Source organism: Bos indicus, chromosome 13 (assembly GCF_029378745.1).
Source record: "Bos indicus isolate NIAB-ARS_2022 breed Sahiwal x Tharparkar chromosome 13, NIAB-ARS_B.indTharparkar_mat_pri_1.0, whole genome shotgun sequence".
Taxonomy (NCBI): Eukaryota; Metazoa; Chordata; class Mammalia; order Artiodactyla; family Bovidae; genus Bos; species Bos indicus.
The window spans coordinates 3,832,668-3,859,330 of record NC_091772.1 but is presented as its reverse complement, the minus strand read 5'-3'; the positions used below and the strand labels follow the sequence as shown (position 1 = coordinate 3,859,330).

At 49.0% G+C, this 26,663-nt stretch overlaps 1 protein-coding gene across 1 annotated transcript in view; it reads left to right on the top strand.

Moving 5' to 3' along the window:
- The first annotated feature begins 15,928 nt into the window (after positions 1 to 15,928).
- JAG1 (jagged canonical Notch ligand 1) overlaps positions 15,929 to 26,663 on the top strand; it is a 44,424-nt gene continuing 33,689 nt past the window's right edge. Inside the window, exons 1-3 of the mRNA XM_019972877.2 lie at positions 15,929 to 16,526; positions 16,946 to 17,251; positions 25,802 to 25,853. Coding sequence (XP_019828436.1) covers positions 16,446 to 16,526; positions 16,946 to 17,251; positions 25,802 to 25,853 — 439 coding nt within the window. The 5' untranslated portion in view covers positions 15,929 to 16,445. The remainder of the gene's footprint in view (positions 16,527 to 16,945; positions 17,252 to 25,801; positions 25,854 to 26,663) is intronic.

The window sequence follows — 26,663 nt, the reverse complement described above, 5'->3', positions numbered from 1 at the left end:
TCTGCAGTTTTGCTGTCTTCTAAAGTGAGTGCACAGTAAAACAAAGTCCAAATGGGACTGTTCCTTGAAGACTTGACTTTAGCTCCTCTCAGTCAGGGGTTATGACTCTTCCACATTAGGGAAGAGTCAGCCTCCTGGATAGGATGTCAGATCATGTGATGACACCTTTCATCTCCCTTCCAACATATGAATTAAGCCCAGGTTTACCTCGGCCGACCGCACCTCAGTGAAAGAGCAGAGAGGATTTTCAACAGGATTAAATGATATGAATAGTTTTCAGGTTTCCACTGGGGGCCGGCTCTGCAGGGCGGGGTGCTGCAGCAGCTGCTCCAAAGGGAGAATAAAGGATTTGCTGGAGCTTTGTGACTCCGCGTATCTGCCGAGGATTGATCTGAGAGCCTTTCTTAGCCTCCTTTTTGGGGGGAGGAGAAGGGCTTCTTTACAAAGTCACATTATCTGGCAACAAAGCCTGACCCCGGAGGGTGGTGTTTGGGAGGTTGCACATTTGCTGGTGAGAAAGGTGGGCTCCAAGCCTCCCTCAGAGAGGAGGCACAGAGCTTCAGCAGATGGGTCTAGAAGCTGACAGTGGCTGGGGGAGGTAACCCCAGCCTCCCTGACTTTTGCAGAGCCTCTGACCGCAGCTTCTCTTCAGTGGTTCATTTGCAGGTTTTTTACAAACATACACTTACCATGGGAACCCAGCAATCTCACTCTTAGGTATTCATTTACCTAAGAGAAATGGTGCCTTATGCTAGCTATGCTAAGTCACTTCAGTCGTGTCCGACTCTGTGTGACCCCATAGATGGTAGCCTACCAGGGTCCCCCGTCCCTGGGATTATCCAGGCAAGAACACTGGAGTGGGTTGCCATTTCCTTCTCCAATGCATGAAAGTGAAAAGTGAAAGTGAAGTCACTCAGTCGTGTCCGACTCTGAGCGACCCCATGGACTGCAGCCTACCAGGCTCCTCCGTCCATGGGAATTTCCAGGCAAGAGTACTGGAGTGGGGTGCCATTGCCTTCCCCGGAAATGGTGCCTTATGTTCTCACAAAAAATTGCACTCAGATATTTATAGCAGCTACTCGTAATCATGAGGAGCCCAAACAACTCAAAGGTCTCCCAGCTGGGGATGGATAAACATGCTGCGGTACATCCCAGCAACGAACCATCACCAGGCAATGAAAAAGGACTGAGCCGTTGACACACCAACCAACACGGAGAATCCCAAATGCATTATGTGAAGTGAAAGAACCAGACTCAGGCTGCATGCTGTGTGGCTCCATCCATATGGCATTCTAGAAAAGGCAAAGCCACAGGGCTGGGGAGAGGGGGTTGAGCCCAAAGGGGCAGCCACGACGGGGCGGGGGAATATCCGGATCTTGAGTATGATGGTGGTGATCAGACGACCATGTGCAGGGAATAGTAACACTTATGGCATGAATGGTGTGAATAGAAGTTTTGAAACTCTCTGCCCTAGTTCGGCTTCCCCCATAACCACACCCTCCCTCTTCCTGATGGTGGTAACCAATGAGCGTTCTAGATCCCATCACATGTTCCTGCAGTTGGTGACCAAGTGATTATATTCCATTTACTTTCCAGAGGAGATCACATTCAGACACAAGCAGTGGGTTTTCTTACTCAGATGGTCCCAACTCCTTCCCCTTGGGGCTTCCTCCTTTATCTCACGAAGAATGCATGGCCTTGGCATCCTTCTTTGCTCTCATCCTTTTAATACAGTTTCCCTTTTTGTTCCCTCTTCAAATTCTTCATTGACAAAATGAAAGGCAAATTATATTGTTTGGATAACATGATTAAAGGACCATTTGGGACCGCTGCTTCTTGCCAAGGGACATCCTGGCCTCTGCACCAGTGCCGATGGCCTTGAGAGCATCCCTCCTCCAAGTGCATTCTGGGACCAGCTGCACTGGCCTTACCTGGGAGCTCATGAGAAATACAGACTCCCAGGCTTGCCCCAGACTGATAATAAGGATCTGCCTTTTCACAAGATGTTTGAGGATTCCCACTCTGTTTTAAAGCTGTCTTGCTCATATTCACTCACTAAGAATTTATTTTTAGCAATTCACACTTACTCTCATCAAGCTATATTCAATTTAATTTGCATAGAAGCAACATGTTTCCTCCAGCACTCATATTTCATTGGTTTATGTGATAGTGAATTAAATGATGTAACTACAATAACAAGTACAACTGGCATATACAGTTTTGGGAGCTCATCCAAACTGACTATTGGAAAATATAACATCTTACCCCTCTTTGGAACAGAAATTAGCCTATTAGCTGCCAGAATTCTCCATGCTGTGGGTTACAGTTAATATTTATTAAAGGAGGAATGAAGGACATAGTTCAAATCGATGACTAGGCTAAGCAAAGGATGTTTACAAGAGCCTCTATCTTGACTTTTTTAGGGGATCCTGCAAATAACATATTTTTAAGATAACTTGAGCAGACGCAAGGTTATTTGTATAAAAATGCCACCTGAGCTCACATTTCAGCTTCCTTTCTGAAGTGGAGGCCACTGAGTAAGGTTGGTTAGCCCAGGCTATGCTTAACTCACAGAAGTTTACTAGTGGTAATTACTACTCATTGCATGCTTACAAGTAATTTTTGTGGTTCTGTTTTCTTTAAAATTTCACCCATGGCAACAAAAGCAAAAATAAACAAGTAAGACTACATCAAACTAAAAAGCTTCTGCACAGCAAAGGAAACAATCAACAAAATGAAAGAGTAATCAGCTGAATGGGAGAAAATAATTGCAAATCACATATTTGATAATAGGCTAATATCCAAAAGAACTCAATCACCAAAAAAAAAAAAAAAAAAATCCAATTAAAAAATGGTCTAAAGCTCTGAATAGACATTTTCCATAGAAGACATACAGATGGCCAACAGGTACACAAAAAGGTGCTCAACATCACTAGTCATCAGGGAAACGCAAATCAAAACCACAAAGAGGTGTCAACTCACACTTGTCAGAATGACTATTCATCAAAGAGACATCAAAAAGAAATAACAAGAGTCAGCAAGGATGTGGAAAAAGGAACAATTGTGCGATGTTGGTGGGAATGTAAATTGGCGCAGCCACTATGCAGAACAGTATGGAGGTTCCTCAAAAAACTAAAAATGCAACTACCATTGTTGTTGTTCAGTTGCTAACTCATGTCCAGCTCTTTGTGACCCCATGGACTGCAGCACACCAGGTTTCCTATTCTTCATTATCTCCCAGACTTTGCTCAATTCATGTCCATTGAATTGATGATGCCAGCCAACTATCTCATCCTCTGTCACCCACTTCTCCTCCTGCCTTCAATCTTTCCCAGCATCAGGGTCTTTTCCAATGAGTCAGCTCTTCACATCAGGTGGCCAAAATATTGGAGCTTCAGCTTCAGCATCAGTCCTTCCAATGAATATTTGGTGATGATTTCCTTTAGGATTGACTGGTTTGTTCTTGCAGTCCAAGGGACTCTCAAGAGTCTTCTCCAGCACCACAATTTGAAAGCATCAGTTTTTGGCACTCAGTCTTCTTTATGGTCCAGCTCTCACATCCATTTCTGACTATGAAGATAACCATAGCTTTGACTATATGGACCTTTGTTGGCAAAGTGCTGTCTCTGCTTTTTAATACACTGCCTAGGTTTGTCATCTTTTCTTCCAAAGATCAATCATCTTTTAATTTCATGGCTGCAGTCACCATCCACAGTGATTTTGGAGCCCAACAAAAAAACTCTGTCACTGCTTCCACTTTTCCCCATCTATTTGCCATGAAGTGATAGGACCAGATGCCATGATCTTAGTTTTTTGAATGTTGAGTTTTAAGCCAGCTTTTTCACTCTCTTCTTTCACTTTCATCAAGAGGCTCTTCAGTTCCTCTTTATTTTCTGCCACAAAGGTGGTGTCATCTGCATATCTGAGGTTATTGATATTTCTCCCAGCAATCTTGATTCCAGCTTGTGCTTCATCCAGCCTGACATTTCTCATGATGTACTCTACAGATAAGTTAAATAAGCAGGGTGACAATATACAGCCTTGACGTACTCCTTTCCCAGTATGGGACCAGTGTGTTGTCCCATGTCTGGTTCTAACTGTTGCTTCTTGACCTGCATCAGATTTCTCAGGAGGCAGGTAAGGTGGTCTGGTATTCCCATCTCTTTCAGAATTTTCCCAGCTTGTTGTGATCCACACAAAGGTTTAGCATAGTCAATGAAGCAGAAGTAGATGCTTTTCTGGAATTCCCTCGCTTTTTCTATGATCCAGGGCATATTGGCAATTTGATCTCTGGTTCCTCTGCCTTTTCTAAACCCAGCTTTTATGTCTGTATGCTCTCAGTTCATGTACTGTTGAAGCCTGGCTTGAAGGATTTTGAGTATTACCTTGCTACCATGTGAAATGAATGTAATTGTGTGACCGTTTGATCATTCTTTGGCATTACCTTTCTTTGGGATTGCAATGAAACCATATGATCCAACAATTCCACTTCTGGGTATTTATCCAAAGAAAACAAAAACAATATTTTAAAAAGACGTTTGCACTTCCCCCATCCCAGGATCATTGCAGCATTACTTAATAACAACTAAGATATGAAAACAACCTACATGCCATGGGTAGATGAAAGGCTAAAGAAATTGTGATATATATGTAAACTGGAATATTATTCAGCCATAAAAAGAACAAATCTTGCCATGTGCAGCAATATGGGTGGATGTCGAGGGTATTAAGTAAAATACGTCAAAGACATACCATGTGACCTCTCTTATATGGGGAAACTTAAAAAAGCTGTTAGATATAGAGAACAGATTGGCAGTTGCAAGAGGATGGGTGTGGTGGATGTAAGAAGTGAGTGGTTTGTTTGGGGGAATTTCATTTAAATAAACTGAATGAAAACTATTCAAAAATTTCACCCATGGAAACCATACTGTTATCTACGGCTACAATAGTGCTGTATAACAAACCAGCTCCAAAACCTATTGACTTAAAACGGAGCAGTTATTTCTCACAAGTCTGTGAGTCACCTGGGAGGTTGGGCTTCCTGATGTCGGCTGGGCTTCCTGGTTTGTCTGGAGTCAACTGGTGGGTCAGATGAGACTGGTCAAGAAAAATCTGGTCTGGGATCACTCAGTTCTCCTGCCCATAATCTCTCACCCTCCTGCCAGTTAACGCAGCTTGCCCCATGACTGTAGCAGAGTTTGTGTGTTTTTTTTTTTTAATATTTATTTATTTGGCTGTACCTTGTCTTAGCTGTGGCACGTGGGAGCTTTGATCTTGGTTGCAGCACGCAGGATCCTTCGTTGCGGCATGTGGGATCTAGTTCCATGACCAGGGATTGAACCCGGGCCCCCTGCATTGGGAGTGCAGAGTCTCAGCCACTGGACCACCAGGGAAGTCCCCATGGCAGAGTCTTGAAGCGAAAGGGAAGCAAGTTCTCTGGGCCTGTGCCCTGAGCTGGTGCACCGTCATTTCTGCACTGATTCGTGGCCACAGCAAGTCAGGAGGCCAGTACAGACATGGGGCTGGGGCAGAAGGAGGTGGCAAACTGTTGGGGCGATTTTCTGCAATTCACCAGTCATAGATTAATTTGTAATTTAAAAAAAAAAAACTATCTTAGAGCTAATTGAGCACTTTTCTTATGCAATGCCTTTATGAAATGGGTCTACAGAGTATTTTAATGAATATATATCAAATGTCTTCTTAAGAATATACTGTACTGTTTATATGACCACCTTATGCTAGGTGTTATTCATGTAATTTTGATGTCCAGTTTATTCTCATGTTGCTACCACTAGAGAGCTGCTTTAACTGTGAGCTAATATGAAGAGGATTAAAATAAAACAGAACTGGACATAATATATAATGTTGGGTTTGTGCCAGGTGAAGTATTAATGCAATTTTGAAAGCAGGAAAGGCTAGATGAAGAAAGCTTGAGAAGTAAATTTAAACTCCCTGGCTCTAAGCTTATAACCTTATTACTATTATCTGTGGAGTGGAGGTCTGGAAAAAATCAAGATTAAAAAAAAAATGAAGTCTAGTATCTTTTGATTGAAGATTAGCCAAAATGCCATTTTTTTTCTCATAAAACTCACGTTTTTGAGAAAGTTAAATGGCTTATTTCAGTACTTATCTAAAAAAGCTTTTTATAAGTACCCTCTCTCACAATTAAGGTACTTACATCTCATTAGTTTTACTCCCCAGAAAAAGTTTACTGAGTTCATCAAAATCAATAAGTTTACACAAGAGGAGAACTCAATTGAAAAAAAAAGAAAGAAATTCACTCTATTACTGACCTAGGTAATTACAACCATGTAAACTAGAAGATCAGAGATCTCAGACTGTATTGTTAGAACTTACACTGGGTCAATCTTTGGGCAGGGTGATTTGTGAAATGTTTTTTGAACAAGAACAATTAAATTGCTAGGATTTTAATCTGTAATCATTTCCCACACATGAGAATTCATTCAGTGATTCAGTAATAGTTGCTGAGCAGTATTAAAAAAAAAAAAAAAAAACAAGAAACAAAAAAAGCCGCCACGCTAGACAGTTGGGGATCATTTTTGGATTAAGTATAACTCTCAGAAAGATGTACCCTTGGGACCAAGTTATCTTCCTCTCCTGCCCACCCCCGCACCACTTTCTCAGAGCAGTGCTTGGTGTCAGGCCTCAACTCCAGGTGTCTCATTCTGAGAAACAGTTGTGTTTTCAGAGTTACATAAATATAAGACCCAAGCCCCTCTATATTTTCATAATCATGCACCTTCATAAACGTGGGTATCTTGCATCACAAAATACCAGGGAAAGCTTTGCTCCATCTGAGGGACCAGCTTGTTGGCGCTCTGCAGATAATCTTGCAGCTGACTGTTTTCTTCCGCTGGCAAGCTCATCATCCAGTTCTCCAGTCAGGTAGTTGCGCTTGACCTGTCTTCACTTATTATTATTTTTCCTCCCTGATTAAGATCTACCTTCAAGCTCCCTTTTCCCTGGTCCTGATATTTATCTGTTCACATATTTTACCTGAAAGTCACTTGAAATCTTTTTTTAAAGACTAGGCTGGTGTATAAATATATAGTTGGAAAAATAAATGTAAGAAATTCCCATTACGACATGGAGCTCAGGATTGATGGGACCCCCAAAATGTAGATTTGAGTAACCAACCCAGTAACGCAATATGGCCACCAGTCAGTGGAAAGAACCTCTGATAACTTCTGCTTATCTAATGCAAAGACTGTTTCTGTCTTCAGTGTGGATGAGACCTTAGCGTGCATATGAATCACCTGGGGATCTTGTGAAATTGCAGATTCCAATAGGATGGTCTGGGATGAGGGCCAGAAAATTTGCCTTTCTCTCCAGCTTCCAGGGGGAGCCAATGCTGCTGGCCTCAGACGGTCTGCAGAGGAGCAAGGGAGAGATGAAGGTAATAGGCCGGGGCTAAGGTGACCAACTCTGCAACATTTATACTTGATTTATTTGCTGCAGCCATTAGGTGAACATGAGTGTGACAGTTTCAACAAGTCAGTTCAGGAAAGCGGATAAGTCCATGCCATTCTCACCCATGCACACCAGGCTCTGCTGATCCCCAATCAGCGGGGTCAGCATCATGTTTGTCCAAAACTGGCTCCTAGATTGTCTTTGTGGGTAGAGATCTGAATTCCCACCCTACCCATTTACTTTGCCATTGCCTCATAGAGATGAGGTTCCTAGGAAACCACCAAGTTCAACATCCCACCCAGGATGAGGAACCTCCCTCTCTCCTGCTGCTGACAAGTGGTCCCAGCAGCCTGTTTGATTACCTTCAAGAGTAGGGACTCACTACCTCCCAGGCAGCCTGTTACATTGAGGAATAGCTTTTATGGAAACAGTCTTGTCTTTCTGCTGAGTCAAAATCAACTTCCTTATAACCTCCACCTGTTAAGCTGAGTCTGCCACTTATAGCATCCCAAGTCTGCTTCCCCAACTTAAGGCAGCCTTTCCAATATTGCAGACAGCTGCTACGCCTCCTCTTCCCTCTTCTCCCAACAAGACCCTCCCAAGTCCTTCAAATGCTTTCCTTAAAGGTCTCCAGTTTTTGATCTTTCACCACCTTCTGAGCATGACCCAATCGGTCGATATGCCTCTTAAAACGGTACCCAGCATATACCCAACAGAATTGAAAGCAGGATCCTGAAGAGATATTTGTAGACCCATGTTCATAGCAGCATTATTCACAACAGCCCAGTGTCCATCAACAGAAGAATGGATAAACAAAATGTAGCATATGCATACAAATGGGTTATTATTCAGCCTGAGGAAGGAAATTCTGACATATGCAGCAACATGGATAAACTTTGGGGACATCAGCTAAATGAAATAAGACAGCCACGGAAAGCCAAATGCTGTATAACTCCACTTACGTGAGGTACCTAGTCACATTTGTAGGCCAAAAGTAGAATGGTGATTGACAGGGGTCAAGAGAGGGGAGAAATGGAGAATTGTCTAACGAGTGCAGACTTTCAGTTTGAGAAGATGAAAATGTTCTGAAGATTGTTTTCACAACAATGTGGATTTAATTAACACTTTTGAACTGTACACTTAAAAATGGTTAGGTTGGCAAATTTTATCTTATGTGTATTTTACCACAACTGTTAAAAAATAATGCTGAGAGCTGGTGAGAACCCTTCAGTTGTGTTAAGGCTAGTGGGGAGTATGCTAGGGCTATTTTTCCATGACTGCTAACCCCCTGCATTTCTAGTAATTCAACCTTGTACTGTGGCCCTACTTCTTAGCAGCCTGATTACACAATTAAGGTATGTCACAGGTGTGGTCTATTAAAACCCCCACCTCCTCCTCACATGAATTATTGCCAAACTATCCTAAAATAATGTAATTGGCTTCTCTAGTTTTTACCTGCCTTTGAAAAAAAATTACCAGTTCACTGAAATCTTTTAGAATTGAAACTTTCTTTATAATCATTCAAAGTTTTCTATGCCTTAATTTACAAAAAAGAATCTATGATGTGTTCCTAAATTATTTCTGAATGATGTCTGTGAAAATCTGTGTGTCAGTAACCTGTTATAACCTGTAACTACAGATCTGAAACTTATAGACCTGTAACTACAGATCTGAAACTTACTCCTTGTGCCAATATTTCTGTGCTCAAGCTAATGTTTCTTTAGCCATCCTTGAGTGCTCTTGGCATCAAAATAATAATAAAAACAGTTATTTACCTTCCAAATGAAAAAATAACCTTAAGTATTGCAATCATCCACATTTTATGTCCTTAGTAACTTCTGAGAGAAAGCCATCAGTAAAGAAATCACTGGCTTGAGAACAAAAATGTCAAACACAGACACAATCTTGTTATTTATTGAGAACCATTAACCCAAACATGAAATACTGGGATTCGAAGCCCTGTGGCTTTTGTGCCATTGGCAGGTATAATTATCTTTCTTTGACTCTCACATTTATGCATGTTTTAAAACTTTCTCAGATAACTGGATATATTTAGCTCTCCTTTTCTCTAGTTCCAACAACCACTTTGATTTTTTTTTTTTTTTTTTTTTGAGTTCTGGAGGCAGATTTGGGTTTGCACAGGTTTAGAAAGTTGAGTGCAAACAAGATGAAAAAGTGCTGAAAAGTGAATTGTATTGCGGTATTAAACATTTTCCAAATGCTACCTGCTTTAGGGCTTTCCTTATGGCTCAGCTGGTAAAGAATCCGCCTGCAATGAGGGAGATCTGGGTTCGATCCCTGGGTTGGGAAGATCCCCTGGAGAAGGGAAAGGCTACCCACTCCAGTGTTCTGGCCTGGTGAATTGCATGGGCTGTATCATCCATGGGGTCGCAAAGAGTCAGACACGACTGAGTGACTTTCACTCACTTCACTTCACCTGCTTTTGGAAGTGTAATTTTCAGAGCCTTTTAGGAGATGAAAAGATTTATAAGAGTTCAGTCACACTTTCAAATTATAGAAAATTGGTAGTTTCATTCAGATCAGTCAACTGTACAAATGGTAATTTAGTTTCAAAAATATTATCCCAGAACATCCATGGGTCAAGTCATTCAGGTGTCATTCACAGAACAGAAAACTCACTACGTTATCACCAGAAAAAGGAAGGTGGGTGAATCATTTATGGTTGTTTGAGAATGCCAATTTAACAGCAATTTACACACAAGATTTTCACTTTCAAAGACTCTCCACAATAAAAAATAAAAATTAAAAAACAGGACATTCTATAAGTACTCTCCCTGCCCCATTAAATGATGAAACTATGGTGGTTTAGTCACTAAGTTGTGTCCGACTCTTTGCGACCACATGGCCCGTAGCCTGCCAGGCTCCTCCGTCCATGGGATTCTCCAGGCAAGAACACTGGAGTGGGTTGCCATTTCCTTCTCCAGGGGATCTTCCTGACCCAGGGATCGAACCTGGGTTTCCTGCATTGCAGGCAGGCAGATACAAACTTATGAAAGGTCATTTAAAACCCTTTTGGTTTTAATTCAAGGAGTGAAATGAGGAAATTAGTCCCAGGGTTCCTGAATTCTCTATCTTGGGGATTTTCCCGACTTTCTGTGATTGGCTTGTTAAGGAGGACATGGACACGTAACTATTTGGCCTGATAGATTTCCAGATAATGAATGTGAAACAGGGTTGGGGCAAGACAGGCAAAATTATAAATACCTGAGCTCAAAGCAAAACCAAAACAATGTTTAAAGCAAAGCTCATACAAAATTACTGTTGACAATTCAAGAAATTCATCGTTCTAGTTTCCAAAGAAAATGAATTCAGATCTCTTGTGTATGTAAAATGAAGCTTTGGGGGGGAAATGGTTAGATCTACTCAGTGCTTGGGTGTATAAATTGCGATCTGGTTATGATGGTGGTGGGAAGTATAACTTTATCCTGATTTGTTAATGTCTAATTTATTGCCCATAGGTGGTTCTTTCTTTCTGGTCCAGGACTCCTTGTGATGTGGAAGAATAAGAATAATCCACGGAGGTGGCTGTGTAATCAAACGATGTGCTTCTCTGGGGAGCTAGCTACACAGAGTTTACAAAGGCTTATATTTTCTGAGACGGTCATATGGTAGAGAGCTTGGAGGACACAGATGTGTTCTTTGCTCCTGCTGTAAAGGGACATAAACATATCACAACTACTTTTCCATGGAAGGGGGCTCATGAACTTGCACAAACTTCATCCTCAAAGAAAAAGGAAGATACTGAAAGATATTTCACACACCCTTTCTCTGTATTTGGACCTGTCTTTCTTACTTATGGTGGACTTCCCTGGCGGCTCAGATGGTAAAGCGTCTGCCTACAATGCGGGAGACCCAGGTTCAATCCCTGGGTCAGGAAGATCCCCTGGAGAAGGAAATGGCAACCCACTCCAGTATTCTTGCCTGGAAAATCCCACGGACAGAAGAGCCTGGTAGGCTACAGTCCATGGGGTCACAAAGAGTCGGACACGACTGAACAACTTTCTTTCTTTCTTCTCTTATTTATTGGGCTTCCCTGGTGGCTCAGAGGGTAAAGCATCTGCCTGCAATGCAGGAGATGTGGGTTCAATTCCTGGGTCGGGAAGATCCCCTGGAGAAGGAAATGGCCACTCCGGTACTCTTGCCTGGAAAATCCCATGGTCAAAGAAGCCTGGTAGGCTATAGTCCATGTGATCGCAAAGAGTCGGACACGACCAAGCAACCTCACTCTCACTCTTACTTATTGGAAAGAAAGGATTAGGAGAAAAAGTGTGGGGGAATGAAACTGCCTTCCTCGTGTTCACTGTATGTGTGCTCAGTCATGTCCAACTCTGTACCCTGCCAGGCTCCTCTGTCCATGGGATTCTGCAGGCAAGAATACTGGAGTGGGTTGCCATTTCCTTCTCCAGGAGATCTTCCTGACCCAGGGATAGAAGTCACATCTCCTGCATTGGCAGGTGGATTGTTTACCACGCCACCTGGGAAGCCCCGTGTGCTCACTACCACAATCTAAACTATCATCATCTGGTTGATAAGCAACAACAACATTTGAAATACAAAAAAAAGAAAAAAAACTATCATCATCCCTTAGAAGCATGCCCTCTAGTTTATTCAGTCCATTATTCTGTGGACCTAAATAATACCTGACACATCAATAGCTATTTTCCTTAACATTTTATAGTGAAAAATTTTCAACACAGAAAAGTTTGAAAGAATTTTACATGAACACCAGTGTGCCCACCACCTAGATCCTATCACTAACACTTTAATATTTTGCTCCTGCATATATCAAGTGATCCAGCCTTCTTCATCCATCAGTCCCTCTAATTTTTTACGCATTTTCAATTTGCAAATAGCATTTCTCTTCCTCTGAATACTTCAGCACTCGTATAACTAACTTAGTTTGAGTATTACTAATTTATTTTTGAACACTCAATGAAATGCACTAATCTTAAGTGTACTATTTAATAGAATTCTGACAAGTGCATACACTTGTGTAATCCAAAGCCTTATCAAGAGACAGATCCTTATCCCTCTCTCCATCCCTCAAAAGAGGCCTCAGGCCATTCCCAGCTCCTCTCCACCTTCCTATCTCCCCACTCTTTCAATTTTTTTTTTTTGACCATAGTTTAGTCTTGTCTGTTCTAGAACGTCATAGAAATGGATTCAGACAGGATGCAGTCTTTTGTGTCTGGCTTCTTTCGCTCAGCTTCATATTTCTGAGATCACCCATGTTGTTGCACGTCATGAAGTTCTCAATAAATATTGACTTGCTGATTTTCATCACAGTGTCAATTAACCAGGGACTTAAGCCAACTAAATGTATTTAAATACAGTTATTATAGCTTGAATGTCTTTAAGTAAGCCTTTGTTGTGTGTGTGTTGGGGGAGGGGGTTCAGTATTACTGTTTGTCGATGATTCAGCAAAGGTAGGGAAGTTTGGTAGAAAAAGAAAAACAATGCATCATCTTTTTAAAATTAAAATAGAAATATACTCAAAGACAGTTATGATTTGCGCACAAGACTAGCTAGTCAGGAACTGGCCACCAGCCTCTCCCCTTCTTACAGGTGTGATGGTGTTCATGGGAACGTTTTTCCGTAATGGTCACTTACTAGAGGCTACACCCAAAGTCAGGATGCAAGTGGCCAAGGGCAGGGATCTCCATCCCCTGGGATCTAATGCCTGGTGATCTGAAGTGGAGCTGATGTAATAAAGAAGTAAAACGCACAACCAGTGTAATGCGCTTGAATCATCCCAAAACCATCCCTGAAACCATCCCTCCCCATCTCTGGTCCCTGGAAACATTGTCTTCTACAAAACCAGTCCCTGCTGTCAAAAAGGTTGAGGACTTCTGGCCAAGGGGGACTTTGCATATTGGAGTTTTTTCTGCAGTAGTTCCCCATTCTCCAGGGAGGGAGGCTGAGAACCGGCTGGGAGGAAGTAGAGGGCAGAGCGTCTCCTTGATGTTGGTTGTGGAAAACGTGACTGGCTTTTTGGGGGAGTACCAACTAGCTGCAAAAGGCTCAACTGAAAATTTTCCAAAGAATCCCTTCTAGCCCACAGCTATCTTCTCTAAAAGTGGGTTCCCAAGCTCAGGAAGGTGAAGGGCACCATACTCTTCACCCGAGAATTTCATGTTTATTTGTGATTTGACATTTCAGTTCAGTTCAGTCACTCATTTTGGGTAGGGTTAATCAGTTTCCATCCCTCAGAAATCAATGTTATTATTCAAGGGGCTAACCTCACCTGTGGCCTGGAGCTAACCTCAGCTTATGTGCACATCATATTCCCACCTGAAGGCATCTGGCGTCTCAGGCAGTCCTCTCAGTTAAGTTGGGTGGCTGGATCTAAACTCTTCAGCTAACGGCTTGACTCCTTCCTGAGGGGTGTGTGGAAGAGGTCACAGGGGCACAGAAACAAAACGGGTTCAGACGTGGGGAACAGCAAGGAGTGAGCATTTTAAGACCTTACTAGCCTTTGTGAATTTTTTCCAATACCAACCTTTTGCTTTTAAACCATTACTTAGCACCCCAATTATGGAAAATTTGGGGGCAGAGGTAAGAAGGGGGCAGATAGGAGGTGGGAGAGATTGGTTTGTATGGAAATGTTGGTGAGAAAAGTCTAGATGTGATTACGTATGAAAGATGGATGCCTTGTATTTAGGATAATTGGGGGGAGCTAGGACTGGGGTACATTACAGCAAAACACCCCGGGTGCTACTGCTTATGATTCTGCTCTTGGAAATGTCCTTTCCAAAATATGGACTAGTTCTCTCACCAATGACCATCAAGATGGGACATATTACCATTAAAAAGCTGTCTCTCTTAGGCTGTTGTTGCTGCTGCTGCTAAGTCACTTCAGTTGTGCCCGACTCTGTGTGATCCCATAGATGGCAGCCCACCAGGCTCCCCCGTCCCTGGGATTCTCCAGGCAAGAACACTGGAGTGGGTTGCCATTTCCTTCTCCAATGCATGAAAGTGAAAAATGAAAGTGAAGTCGGTCAGTCGTGTCCGACCCTCAGCGACCCCATGGACTGCAGCCTACCAGGCTCCCCCGTCCATGGGATTTTCCAGGCAGGAGTACTGGAGTGGGGTGCCATTGTCTTCTCCGTCTTAGGCTGTTAAAATGCCAGTATTCCTAAACCATCCTTGGTGATCCTGAACCAGTGTAAAGAGGTCAGTTAGCTGCCTTGTTTTATTCTCTAGCCTGATGAGAGCAAGTACTGAAAATACTGTCCGTATCGACCCACCCACAAATAACCACAATTAGCTATCTTTTTATTCTCTTTTGACACAGGAGCTTGGAAAATATTTTCCCTTGACCCTTGCAGCCCATCGTGGTCAACAGCTTCTGAGGGTTTGAGCCATGATCCGGCTCCTAAATAGTCACGCTTTCCCGTAGAACGTACCCCATGTAGAGGTCTAACTTGGTGCACCTTTCAGGGGAAATCGATCTTTTCCCTAAAGAGATCCCCTCCAACACAGCAGCAGGTCCCCCCAGAAAGGGGCTGATAGAGGCGTTGGGCAGGTTTCCTTTGACCTTGGTTGTGACCTAGAGTGTCGCTGTTAATTGCGAGGCTCGCCTCAAGGTAGAAAATAGCATTGGTTTCCACTGCTACCCCCAGAGAAGCCCAGTTGTGCTGCTGGGCGACGGCGGGGAGACAGTCTCTCCCAGGCTGGGCTCCGGCCACCCAGAGCGGCTCCGAGGCCGCCTACAGGTGCAATCACGGCACTGCGTCCCGGGCGGCGGGGCGGGTAGGCGCGAGTCCCAGGGCTCCGGCCTCACCACCGGGCGCTCGCCGAGCCTGCGTGGGGCCCTCGCCCCCTACCCCGCCGACCTCCCCGCCTCCGCCCGGGCGCGGTTGGAGAAGGAAGCCGGGGGCCCTCCCGGGCTCCGCAGACTCGGATTTGGGCGGCAGCGGGGCGCGGCCGAGGCTTCCCCTCGCCTCTGCGGCCAGCCCGGCTCCGGGAAAGTTTTCCCAAGTTCCCAGCAGCGCCGGCCCAGGTCGCCTCCGCGGGGCGAGCAGCCGGCGGCCCGCGCGCCAGCCCCGCCGCCGCCAGCCGCGCGCTCCGGGCGACGCGCTCGCTCGCTCTCGGGGAGCGGGCCCGGCGCCCGGGGCGAAGCCGCAGCTGACGCAGGCGGCTCGGAAGGCGGAAGCCACCCCGCTTCGACCGCTCCGCAGCGCCGCGGCGCCTACACCCCGACGTGCAGCCGGCGGCTCACTGCCCGGAGCGCCCGAGGGGGCGGTCTGCGCGGGGCCCGCGCGCACCCGAGCAAGAGAGCCTTCACGTCCCCCCGCGCTCCACCCGCTCCCGCCGGGCCCGACCGCCCGCAGCCAGGGGGTCTGCACCGGCCCCGAAGCACCCGCGCCGCCCCGCGGGCCGCGGAGCCCCCGGGCCCTTCCCCGTTCCCCCCAGCGCCGGGGGCGTGGCGCGGGTGGGCACGCCCCTCATGAATATGAACGGGCGCATGCGCCGGCCCCGCGCGCTGGGTAGAGGTGGCCAGCCCGGGCCGCGGCTCCCAGACCGGCTCCCTGAGTCCCTCTCCGAGAGCCGGGCGGGCGGGCACGCGTCATTGTGCTACCTGCGGCTGGACCGCGAGCTGGGCTCCGGCTTTTTTTTTCTTCCTCCCCTCCCTCCCTCCTCTTCAAGCAGCTGATCTGAAAGGGAATAAAAGGCTGCGCATAATCATAATAATAAAAGAGCTCGAGAGAAGGAAAGAAAGCCAGGAGGTGGAAGAGGAGGGGGAGCGCCTCAAAGAAGCCATCAGAATAATAAAAGGAGGCCGGGCTCTTTGCCTTCTGGAACGGGCCGCTCTTGAAAGGGCTTTTGAAAAGTGGTGTTGTTTTCCAGTCGTGCATGCTCCAATCGGCGGAGTATATTAGAGCCGGGACGCGGCGGCCGCAGGGGCAGCGGCGACGGCAGCACCGGCGGCAGCACCAGCGCGAGCAGCAGCGGCGGCGGCGTCTCGAGTGCCCGCGGCGCGCGGCGCAGCGATGCGGTCCCCACGGACGCGCGGCCGGCCCGGGCGCCCCCTGAGCCTCCTGCTCGCCCTGCTCTGCGCCCTGCGAGCCAAGGTAGGAGCCCGCCGGGCCTCCCTCCCCGGCCCATCCTCTCTTTCCCCTCGCGGCGCTCCTGGACGCCTGCGGTTGAGCGTCTGGAGCGGGCTTCGGAGCCCTGGGGCTCCGGCTCCCGCCTGGGCCCCTGCGCCCGGTAGGCTGCACCTGGACCAGGGGGACCCCCGGGCTCCCAAATGTACCCTCCAGGCGGCGGGTTCGCGCCGCTCCTGTTCCCAGGGGACCGTCGTGTCGGATTGTTCCCACACTCGAGTCTCTTAAGCCCGGGAATCGCGTTGAGTCCTTGCACCCAGTTTTGCAAAATGAGTTTCACTTGGCGCCAAGGGCTCGTCAGGGAGGGCGGGGAGGGAGTCGCCGCTTCCACCCTCGAAGAAAACAACTTTCCCCTGCGCTGACCTCTCTCCCTCCCTCGCCGGCAGGTGTGCGGGGCCTCCGGGCAGTTCGAGCTGGAGATCCTGTCCATGGAGAACGTGAACGGGGAGCTTCAGAACGGGAACTGCTGCGGCGGCTCCCGGAACCCGGGGGACCGCAAGTGCTCCCGCGACGAGTGTGACACGTACTTCAAAGTGTGCCTCAAGGAGTACCAGTCGCGCGTCACGGCCGGGGGGCCGTGCAGCTTCGGCTCGGGGTCCACGCCTGTCATCGGGGGCAACACCTTCGACCTCAAAGCCAGTCGCGGCAACGAACGCAACCGCATCGTGCTGCCTTTCAGTTTCGCCTGGCCGGTGAGTGGCGGACCGGGCCGGGGTCGGACCGGGCCGAGCTCTGCTTTCTCTTGCGAGAGGAGAGGGATTTAAAGGGCCTTGGCTGGAAACTCGGCGCAGGCCCGGGGCGTCTATGGGGGTGGTGGTCAGGGAGCCGGGGCTCTGTGCTAGATCTTGGCAAGCCCCAGTCCGGATGCTTTTTGCTCCGCGCAAAAAAAAAAAAAAAAAAAAAGTGGAAAGTGGGGCTCGAGAGGGTATTGTCAGGCAAGGCTCCCGGGAGGGCCGGTTGAAACTTGCAACTTGGAGGCCCCAGAGTAACCGCCCGAGCCAGGAGGTCATTATGGATGATCTTTGCTCAACCAATTAAACCTGATGCGCTGTGGAAGGCGGCTGGGCACAATTCTGGCCTCTCAAAGCCGTCCAATTGGCACCCTCCCGTTTCCCGTGAGCAGCCCGGAGGGCGGGCGTGTCCTTCCTGGAGGGTGTGGGGAGCCCGCTTCCCGCTGCTCCCCGGGAGATTTCGGTGCGTGCGGGGGCGCGCTCCGGACCGGGTTAGGGCCTGGGGGGGCCGGCGCCGCGGGCTGGCCGGGCTCTCGCCCGCGCCGCGGGCCCGGGAGCCTCCGCCCCCTGCAGTTCCCTTCCTGCCCTCGCCCCCGCGCGGCGTAGCTCTGGTGGCCTCACTTCCAGCGGTTCCCGGGCTCTGGAACAGCTGTGTTTGCAAACTTCCCCGGGAAGGGCGGGGGTGCGCCCTCGTCCGGCAGGCGCGCGGCCCCCGTGAGCACTTGGGGGGCGCGCAGAAGCCTAGAACGGGCGGCCCGCCTGAGGCAGGCCCTGCGGGAGCAAATACACAGACCCCCGGCTCCAGAGCCGCTCCAGGCCCGGGCCCCCCGCGGCAGGGTCTGCCGGCGGGGCCCCGGCAGCATCCCGAGATGGGAGGAAGGAGATGAGCGCGGTCGCAGCAGGAAGGGGAGGGGGACGTGTGGGTGCCCTCTGGCCCACTCCCGCCGCCCGGGAGGCGTGACTCGGTGCCAGGACCGGGGCTTGCCGGCCCTGCGCCGGGCGGGCGGGCGGTGAGAGGGGGCGCTCGATGCCCCGCGGGGTCCTCTCCGCCACGTGCTCGGACGGGGCGCGCTCTGCCGCCTCCTACCGCGGGGCTGGGGCTGGGATCCTGACTGCGAGAGGGGGGAGGGAGCTGGCCTCGGAGTGTGGGAAGCCCCGGCGGCTCTCGAGGCCCGCGCTGACTGGAGCTGGCACTACAAAGTGCCCTCTGCCTGTCTGAGATAAGACAGTTATCAGAAACGTGCCATTAAAAGGGGCTTATAAACCCCTGTGGTTTGTGGGATTCGCTGAGAACGGAGGACTGGGCCTGTTGCGGGATTTCATTTTTACAGAGCGTTTATCTTGTTTGTTAATCCCCTATTAGGGAGAACTCTAAGCTAAAGAGGTTGGCCACGTTTTAATCTGGCTGGACCCAAGTTTACTGTGAGGACTGACGGCCCTCGCCCTTGACCGTGTGTTTGGAGTTAGGGGGAAGGGGCCCGCAGGTGGCTCCACCGCCGACAGGATCTGTGTGGAGCCCCTCGCTTTTCACAAGACCATAAAAGGAATCCTATTAGTGATGTGGGAAAGCTTCAGGGCTGGCTGAGGCTCCTCGTGGGGAGCAGGGTCAGAGAACCAGCTGGGATGAGCACGAGGAGTCTTGCTCCCCAGGCTGGCTGGGGAGGCCGACCCAGAGGTGTGTCTGTCTCCTTTTGACATTTGGCAGAGAGCCCTAGATGGGAACGAGCGGAAGTGGTGTCTGAGGGCAGGGAGCCGATTGATTCGCTGGTGCTCTTCTGTGGTTTCCAGGCCCCACGGGTCACCAACCATGAAATAGACTCTTGGCTTTTCTCGAATGGGGAAGACAGCTGGGGCTGCACTGCGAGCGTGGTTCTTTTGAAGCTGCGCCAAATGCCTGTGTCCCTCATAAACACGTCCCCACCCCATCACCCCCAGAAGGGCTGCTGTGCCATGTAAGCCTGACTTCCCACGGGAGTGTGGACTTGGGGTGTGCCCTGTTGTTTGCTCCAGTGTGGCTGGAGAAACCCTAACGTCTGTAACGTGCAAGAATGATTGCAGCGTGAGTGTTAACTGAAGTGAAAGCACTCAGGTAGCTGAATAAGTATCGAAGTAGATTGCACAGCTTCATTTCAGCTTACCAATTAAATATTAATGAGTGTGTCTATTTAAAGGGGCTATCTTGAATAGGTGATAGCTGAATTGGGTACAGAATTCAGGAGAATATGGTTTTTTAAAACAAACACCTTGAACTTCCAGGCCCCAAAGCTTCTAACCCTTAGGCAGCCACAGTTACCATCTGCATGGGTCCTCCCAGGTTTGCTGAAAGTGGCAGAGAGGTGGTTCAGAGTGCAGAGAAGAAGGTCACTTTAGAAGGTGGTGTAATTCACGTCTTTTGTTTGGAATTATAACCCAAATCAAACAACTGCTCATGGTCTGGAATGGGAGAGGAGGAAATCATTCGGTCAGATGTGAAGTATAATCACAGTGCCCTTGTGAGAAGCTCTGTGGTGTGGGTCTGCCCTCTTGATTATGTCCCACTTGGGTCCACTGCCCCAGCCTGGTGGTGGTTTTCTTCAGTGGCTCTGATTACCCTAGTGGTGCTGCTGGAAGGGGCTTGACTTGAAGCAATGAGCCTGATTTACGATCCTCCAATCAGGGAACCCAGTGATAAGACCATACATTATCAAAGGTAATTGGGCTCAACGGAAAAGATTGGGGAATAACCATTTAGAAATCACTGAAATGGGTAAGTTGCACTTTCCAAAATTAGTACTAAATCCCAGGAGTGCCTGCTCATTAAAAATACATTAGTATAATTACCACTATCCAGCCTGAAAAGCTTTTTAGGAACCCCAGTTCGCTCTACTGCTGTTTTGCTGGCCCTAGAGTGAAGTGAATCTGGAGAAACTTTGTCAGAAGCAGTTCAGGCACCTCACCTCTCTGCCTCTTATTTAAATGCCATTGACACTGGGTAAATCAGATGCTATAAGGTTAGTTACAGACTGCAACTGACATGCCTTTGCCTTTTATGCTGTCCTTCGCGTCCCTGGGGCTTCCCTTGTAAATTCCCTGGTAAACAATCTACCTGCAATTCGGGAGACCTGGGTTCGATCCCTGGGATGGGAAGATCCCCTGGTGAAGGGAAAGGCTACCCACTCCAGTGTTTTGGCCTGGAGAATTCCAGGGACTGTATCATCCATGGGGTCTCAAAGAGTCAGACATGACTGAGCGACTGTCACTTTCCAGGTCCCTGGTCCCTGGGTAGCCAGTGGAGGGATGGAGTTCTCATTGGACCTGGCCCCTTTCTGCAGTCAGAATGTGCCACCCACGTGATCAGTGTGCGTGCACACAAACAGCTCACGTGCGCACATGCTCACAGCAAGGGACTTTCTGTGTATGGGGAAAACACCCTTTTCCCTAAAACACCTCCCCCATACTAAAGCGATGAAATGATATGTCTACATTGCAAAACCTGGCCAGGGAGAAAATTGAGCTGTGCTCGCTTGGTGCTGTGGGTCTGCACAATGGCTGCTCCCCGCTTGGACTCCCTGTGCAAGGTACTAGGTTTCTCATAGTTTTTTCCTCTTCCAGGTGTAGCCTCGGTGTGTTCTTCTCCTTGTTGTCTTGTTTCTTAGCAACTTATTCAAATCTCCAGTACTTACATGAGTTTGCAACCCACCAACTCCACACCCATCATTCTACAGGGATTTCAAACATTTCTCAAGACTGGTAGAGCTTTTGGCATGCAGGCACTTAGGGAAGTTGGATGGGGTAGGAGGAGGGGCAGCAGCCCTTTACAAAGCACGCAGCCTCCTGGAAAGCCAGCCTAAAAATCTGAACGCTGCCTAAAAGCTATACAGCAAAGGGTTGTAACGGACCTTTGGATGAAGGCATGTGTAAAGTTTAGCTTGGAGGAAAAATGTTATTCATGAAAAAACGAAGCCAAGGCAACAGAGTCTTCATGTCCTGATCTGAAAACAGGAATACAGAGGCCTGGGCTGGATTCGGAGCAGCTGCTGGCCCATTGTAGGAGGGCCAGAACCTGGTTCTAGTGCCAAGCGTTCAAGATTAGTTACCGTGTAAGAATGCATAATCTCTGGACATGCATACAATTAGCATGGTAATCCGTAAAGGCAAATATTCCTGAGAATTCCCCTTGGTAAACTTCTAGAGACATGTTTCTACCCTCTCTGCCGAGGTGAGGTGCCAAGCTGCTCCAGTCTTTAAATACATTAAAAAAAAAAAAAAAAGTTAGACCCAAACACAGCTAACCTAGTTTTAAACTTTAGGAAGATGTTTTTAATAGTACACATGGAAAGTGATGATTCTTGGGTTTTCTAGAGGAGGAGGAGTATGGTAGGGGAGGAGGAGTAGGCTTCTGGGTTCTGAAATGTCCTGCTTCTATCTTGGCTCCGGTGGGGGGTGGGGAGTTGCTGGGGGGTGGTTTGGTGGGGGGGTAAGTGCCTGTGTTGTGACTCCCATACTGGTCTCTGATCCCTCCCCTGTGGCCCTTGATTTTATGGCACCAAAGACATTTGTCTCTGGTGCAGTGTGTGTGCAGGGAGGCAGTTCCACAGCGTGGGTCCCAGTGGTTAAAAGTGCTACATAAATAGTCAAACGTCCAGGGTCCTCTACCAGCTCAGCCCAGTCTCTCTGCCCTTTTGGTAAATGAGGAGAAAGGCATCTTGTTCAGGCTTGCTCTGTGTGAACCGGACGGTTGTGCTTGGCTGGCTTCTCGGTATTCTATCTATTAACCTCGCCACCCTTTTGTAACTGGTGCATTTAATTATCAGTGGGATGCTTTTCAAACAGGTAGGGGTAATGATGGGAAAGGGGGTGGGGGCATCTCATTGAGAGTCTCCAATCTGGATCCGAGCTTTGGGGCCCCGCTTGGTGAGTCTTTGAGGTGGAGTTTCATGAGAAAATCACCCTTTGTAACCAGATCAGACTCTATTGAAATGTCAAGCCCTGCAGACTAAATTGCTTTCTATGACTGAGGTTTCAGCTGGGCCGCCATGGGGTGGCCGTCCCTGCTGTGTGCCTCACTTTGCCCAAACCCTGCCACACACGTGAGTTGTCGGGGTGAGCACGTGTGTGCCCACACATGGCATTTCTGGAGCCTTTATGTAATATGTTTGTGCCTGGAATATATTCTACTCTGGCCACCCAGACGCAGGCAGGACAATAGTGTGGCCGGATTGACTGAAACGAGGATTACAGGGAATAATGCCGCCGCCTCACAAATAGTGCAGATACAGGGCCAGCCACAGGACGCGACCGTCGAGTCAGCAGAGCCCAGGGCCCCAGCCTGACCGGGGCGATGACTGCATACAGTGGCCCCCCGGGCACGCTGGGCGCTCCAGGGCGTGCCCCCGCCACCCACCAGGGCCTCTGGACGCTGCACGCGTGCCGTTTGCAGGGTGGGCTGTCTGTGTCTGTCAGCTTTGCAGGAGGGGAAGCCGCCACTTCTCAGGGCTTGGTTTGGCTGCCACTGTTGCCAGGAAAAGGAAGCTCCCAGCTCTCAGCACAATCACCTTGTTTCTCACATCCCCCCTTCTTAATGTGGCAATTAAGTGCTGGCCACTCTGCCCGGTGCCAAGGTAACCCCCGCAGGCAGGATGGGTGCGGAACTCAGGCCTCCCGCAGCCCAGGTGCCAGGGACGGGGGCAGGCACGGGGGCGCTTTGAGGCCAGGACCCTCCTCGAAGTAGAATCCCAGGGCATCCTCTCCAAAGGGCCTTCTGAAAGCTGACCATCACCCCTTCCTGCTGCACGGAATGGAGACCCACCTCCCGGGTTGCCAGGTTCCCTGGAGCTGGGGAGGGGCAGAGCCATTCACTCTGTGAGCCCAAACTGAAGGCCTGATCCTGCCCATCCCTCCTGCTTTGCCCCCTGGCTGTTTTTCTGGGGAAAAAAAGGAAAAATAGGTGAATGCCAGGTAGCTTTATATAAGAATCCTATTCTTATAGCTTGAAACCAAGAAAAATCCAGGTGTGTGCAGTTTTCTTTTGTGTTTCTTTGGGGGTGGGGGTGTTTGTATGAACTTATTAGTAAGTTGGAACACCTGCCAGTCATCTCACCTGCCCCCCATGCCACGCTGTGAGGAGGGCCTTGGGATTCGGCCTCCCTTGGGGTTAGGTTGGCAGTGGCCACTTGGATGTGATGTGATTGTAGTGGAATGCCGATTTGGGACCTGGTACCTGGCCTTGACAGCATAAGGTGAGCACGCGTGGTCTGGACCCTGGAGTCTGGATGTACCTTCTGGGATGCACAGAGTTCAAGCATGGGCCTGGGAAAAGTTAAAGCTCCCTGGCAACTAATAATCATTGCCAAAGGATCTCGATTGCTGATCTATAGTGTGGGAACAGAGTGGGGGATGAGAGTGCCCCCTAATAGGGGCCTCCGAGAGGATTCTTTGCCCTGAAGGTTGGGTGGGGAGGAGTCCTCCTGCCCTGGGAGGTGAGTCTTAGACCTGTGGTCCCTGCTCTGAAGCCTGGGAGTGAGACCGTCCAAGACCGCCAATGCTGCAGCCCCCAGCCCACGTCTGTTTCCTAGAAGGCGGTTCGTGGGAAGACCCAGATGCAGGCCCTCCTTCCCCTCAAGGCGGGGCGTGTTGGCCAGCGGCTTCTGAGGTCTCCCAGTTCTGGGAGGATGAGTCTGAAGGCAGCCTGGCCTCCTAGGACCTTGTGTAAGAACGATGCCGCCCCCTCCCTTGAGCATTAAGCAGTTGCTGCTGTCACGCCAGCTGATCCCAGAGGCCCTTCCTTGCGTGGGGCTTGTGGGCATTACGTGTTTAGTGCTGGTGCAAGTCTGTCAGAACTCCACGTGTTGGTGCGTTTAATCAGAGGATAAATTGCAGCAATATGTGCAAGTGGAGAGGTGGGTCTTGTCGTGACCTGTAAGTGAAGGGCTTCGTTATCCAGCATCAGCCCCACGTGTGGCCTCGTTTGGACCTGGCTCTCATCTCACGTCTGTAGAGAAACTTCACTTCTTGCTGTTCTCAGGGAGGGGTCCTGTAATTTGTAGGAAATCGTAGGAAACGCAGAGGCAGTAAATAAGGTATAACTTTCGCTAATAAAATATCAACAATGACAGCAGTGAATTTGGACCTCTGGCTGGTTGCAGGAGAGGGCTGGGTATATGCCCCGGCTTGCCTGGTTCTGCTTGCTTCTCAGAGCATTTTCCCACAGTTATCAGTGAACGAAATGGAATCCTACTCTGCTTTGAGTATGAAACATATTTCGGCTGAATTCCAAGGCAGGGTCTATCACAAGATACTTTTATATTCAAAGACCTGCTGGGTCGCTGTGTGAGCAGTAAGCTTGCCTTGAGTTATGAATGAAGCTCCTTTTTTTTAAAATTTCTTCCTCCCCCCTTCTGTTTTTGCCTTCACCTTGTAGTTACCTTCTTGTGGCGCAGTGTTTGATCGATATACGCTGCTCTTCCCAGCATACTGGTGTTGGACAGTGAAAGGCAGGGGTGCAGAGAAATGTTCATGTGCCCGCCTTTCCCATTCCACCCCCTCCTGGACATATTTCCCATCACGAAGACAGCAGATGCTTTCTTGAAAGCCTGGTGTTTTGTGAGACTGACCTCATCCTAAGTTACAAATGAAGATTTGAGTAAAAGTGGGAATTTGCTAATGGCTTGGATTTTGAGGGGAGAGGTGGAATTCTGAGATAAGCTGAAAGATAAAAGGTGCCTTCAGTAGAATGGCTGGCATCCCGCCAGTATCCAGGGAATTTGTTTGGTTAGTGGACTCTGATTATTCCTGGAATGTTAGATCTTATTGACAGATAAAGTTTATCAATAAATATAACCATGGAGTGCAGCTCTTTCTTCCTTTTATACTTTCTTTCCTATCTTCTACCAGCACCGCACCCCCACCCCCGGCACTGTGCACCCCTAAGTTAGGTTGCTGCCTTTGTCTTCAGAGTCTTTTTGCACCTACCCACCCCTCCTGCTTCCTAGAGTCACCTGATACTTGTGGGAGCCGAGATGGTCTCACATAGACAGGGCTTTCAAAGGGTTCTGAAAAGGAAAAGGGGCCCCCGGGGGCCTCCCCAGCAAGGCCCGGAGTGAAACAGCAGTCCGCAGCCCTCCTCAGTGGACGAGCACCCCCACTCCCCAGCCCAGATACCTGGTAGCTTAGCTGAGAATCAGTTCTTTGTGCAGCTTTCTCAGGCCACAGGCTCAGGGGCTGGGACGTCTGGGGAAACCACCCGCCGAGTGTGCACAAATCGGGAGGGGGCATTTCCTGCTCGGAACTTGGGGTGACCTGCCTGTGGACGACAGGGAGCGCTGCGTCTTCTGTCAACTTGGGGTGGGCGCTGGGGGTGGGTGGGGAGCTGGTCTGGGTCTGAACACCCAGGACCTCACTTCACGGCGAAGACGGGTCCCGTCTTGGCGCACGGTTTTGTTTGGCAGAGCGTGCAGGCAGGCCGAGAAAGCCTGACCTTTGCGAGCTGACCCCGGTTTCTGAATACTGAGCTGTTGTTTATCTGTGTTTCAGAGGTCCTACACTTTGCTCGTGGAGGCGTGGGATTCCAGCAATGACACTGTCCGTAAGTATCAAACCACGGGCTCAAGCTGTGAGTCTGGAAGCACACCGCAAGTCCCCGGGCCTGTCAGAGCTCCTCTGTACCCACCCACTCCCCATCCTGAACCTCTCCATGGAGTCTTTTTCCATCCCTTCCCCTAGAATGTTCCCTTGGAATATTAAGTGGCCAGAACAGATTTCTAGTTAACTCAGCCCCTGAATACAGGCCTTAGATTATCTTTAGGATAGAGATCTTAATGGTTTTACAACTCTAAAACCTTGTAGACTGTGAAAGGATCAAAGTAGTGACTTTTAAAAAGTCCATTTAAATTTTAAGTGAGTGTTTAATCTCTCATCAGAAAGATAAAGCCCCAGAGGTGGCTCTGGGCTCGAAAGACCGACCTTGAATTTCACTTGGTGAGCAGGTGAGGCCTGAGTGGTCTGTTTCCCACACTGGGCATGACAGTCCTTTCGTTGAAGCTGGCTCCAGTGCCTCGCGGCCACCACGCTGGCCTTGTCCCCTTCTGAAAGCTGACCCTATTCTCAGCACGGGCTGCCCTCTGGGGGTGGGCGGGCGGGTGGGCGCAGGGGCTGGGGGAGCCCTGGAGGACACGAGTGGGAATGGCAGCTGTCTGGCTAGAACAGGGCCTCTGCTCCTGAATTGTACCTTCAAACTACGCCTCCCCTCCCTGGCTGATTCTGTTAGTACCCCTTTTGCCAGCAGGATCTGGGTGGTTGTCATGGGGAATCTTGGTTCACGCTGAAATCCGATTCTGCACAAGAGGAGGGGCTCATCAGCCCGCTGTCTCTGACCTCTCCCTCCGCGGGGCTCATC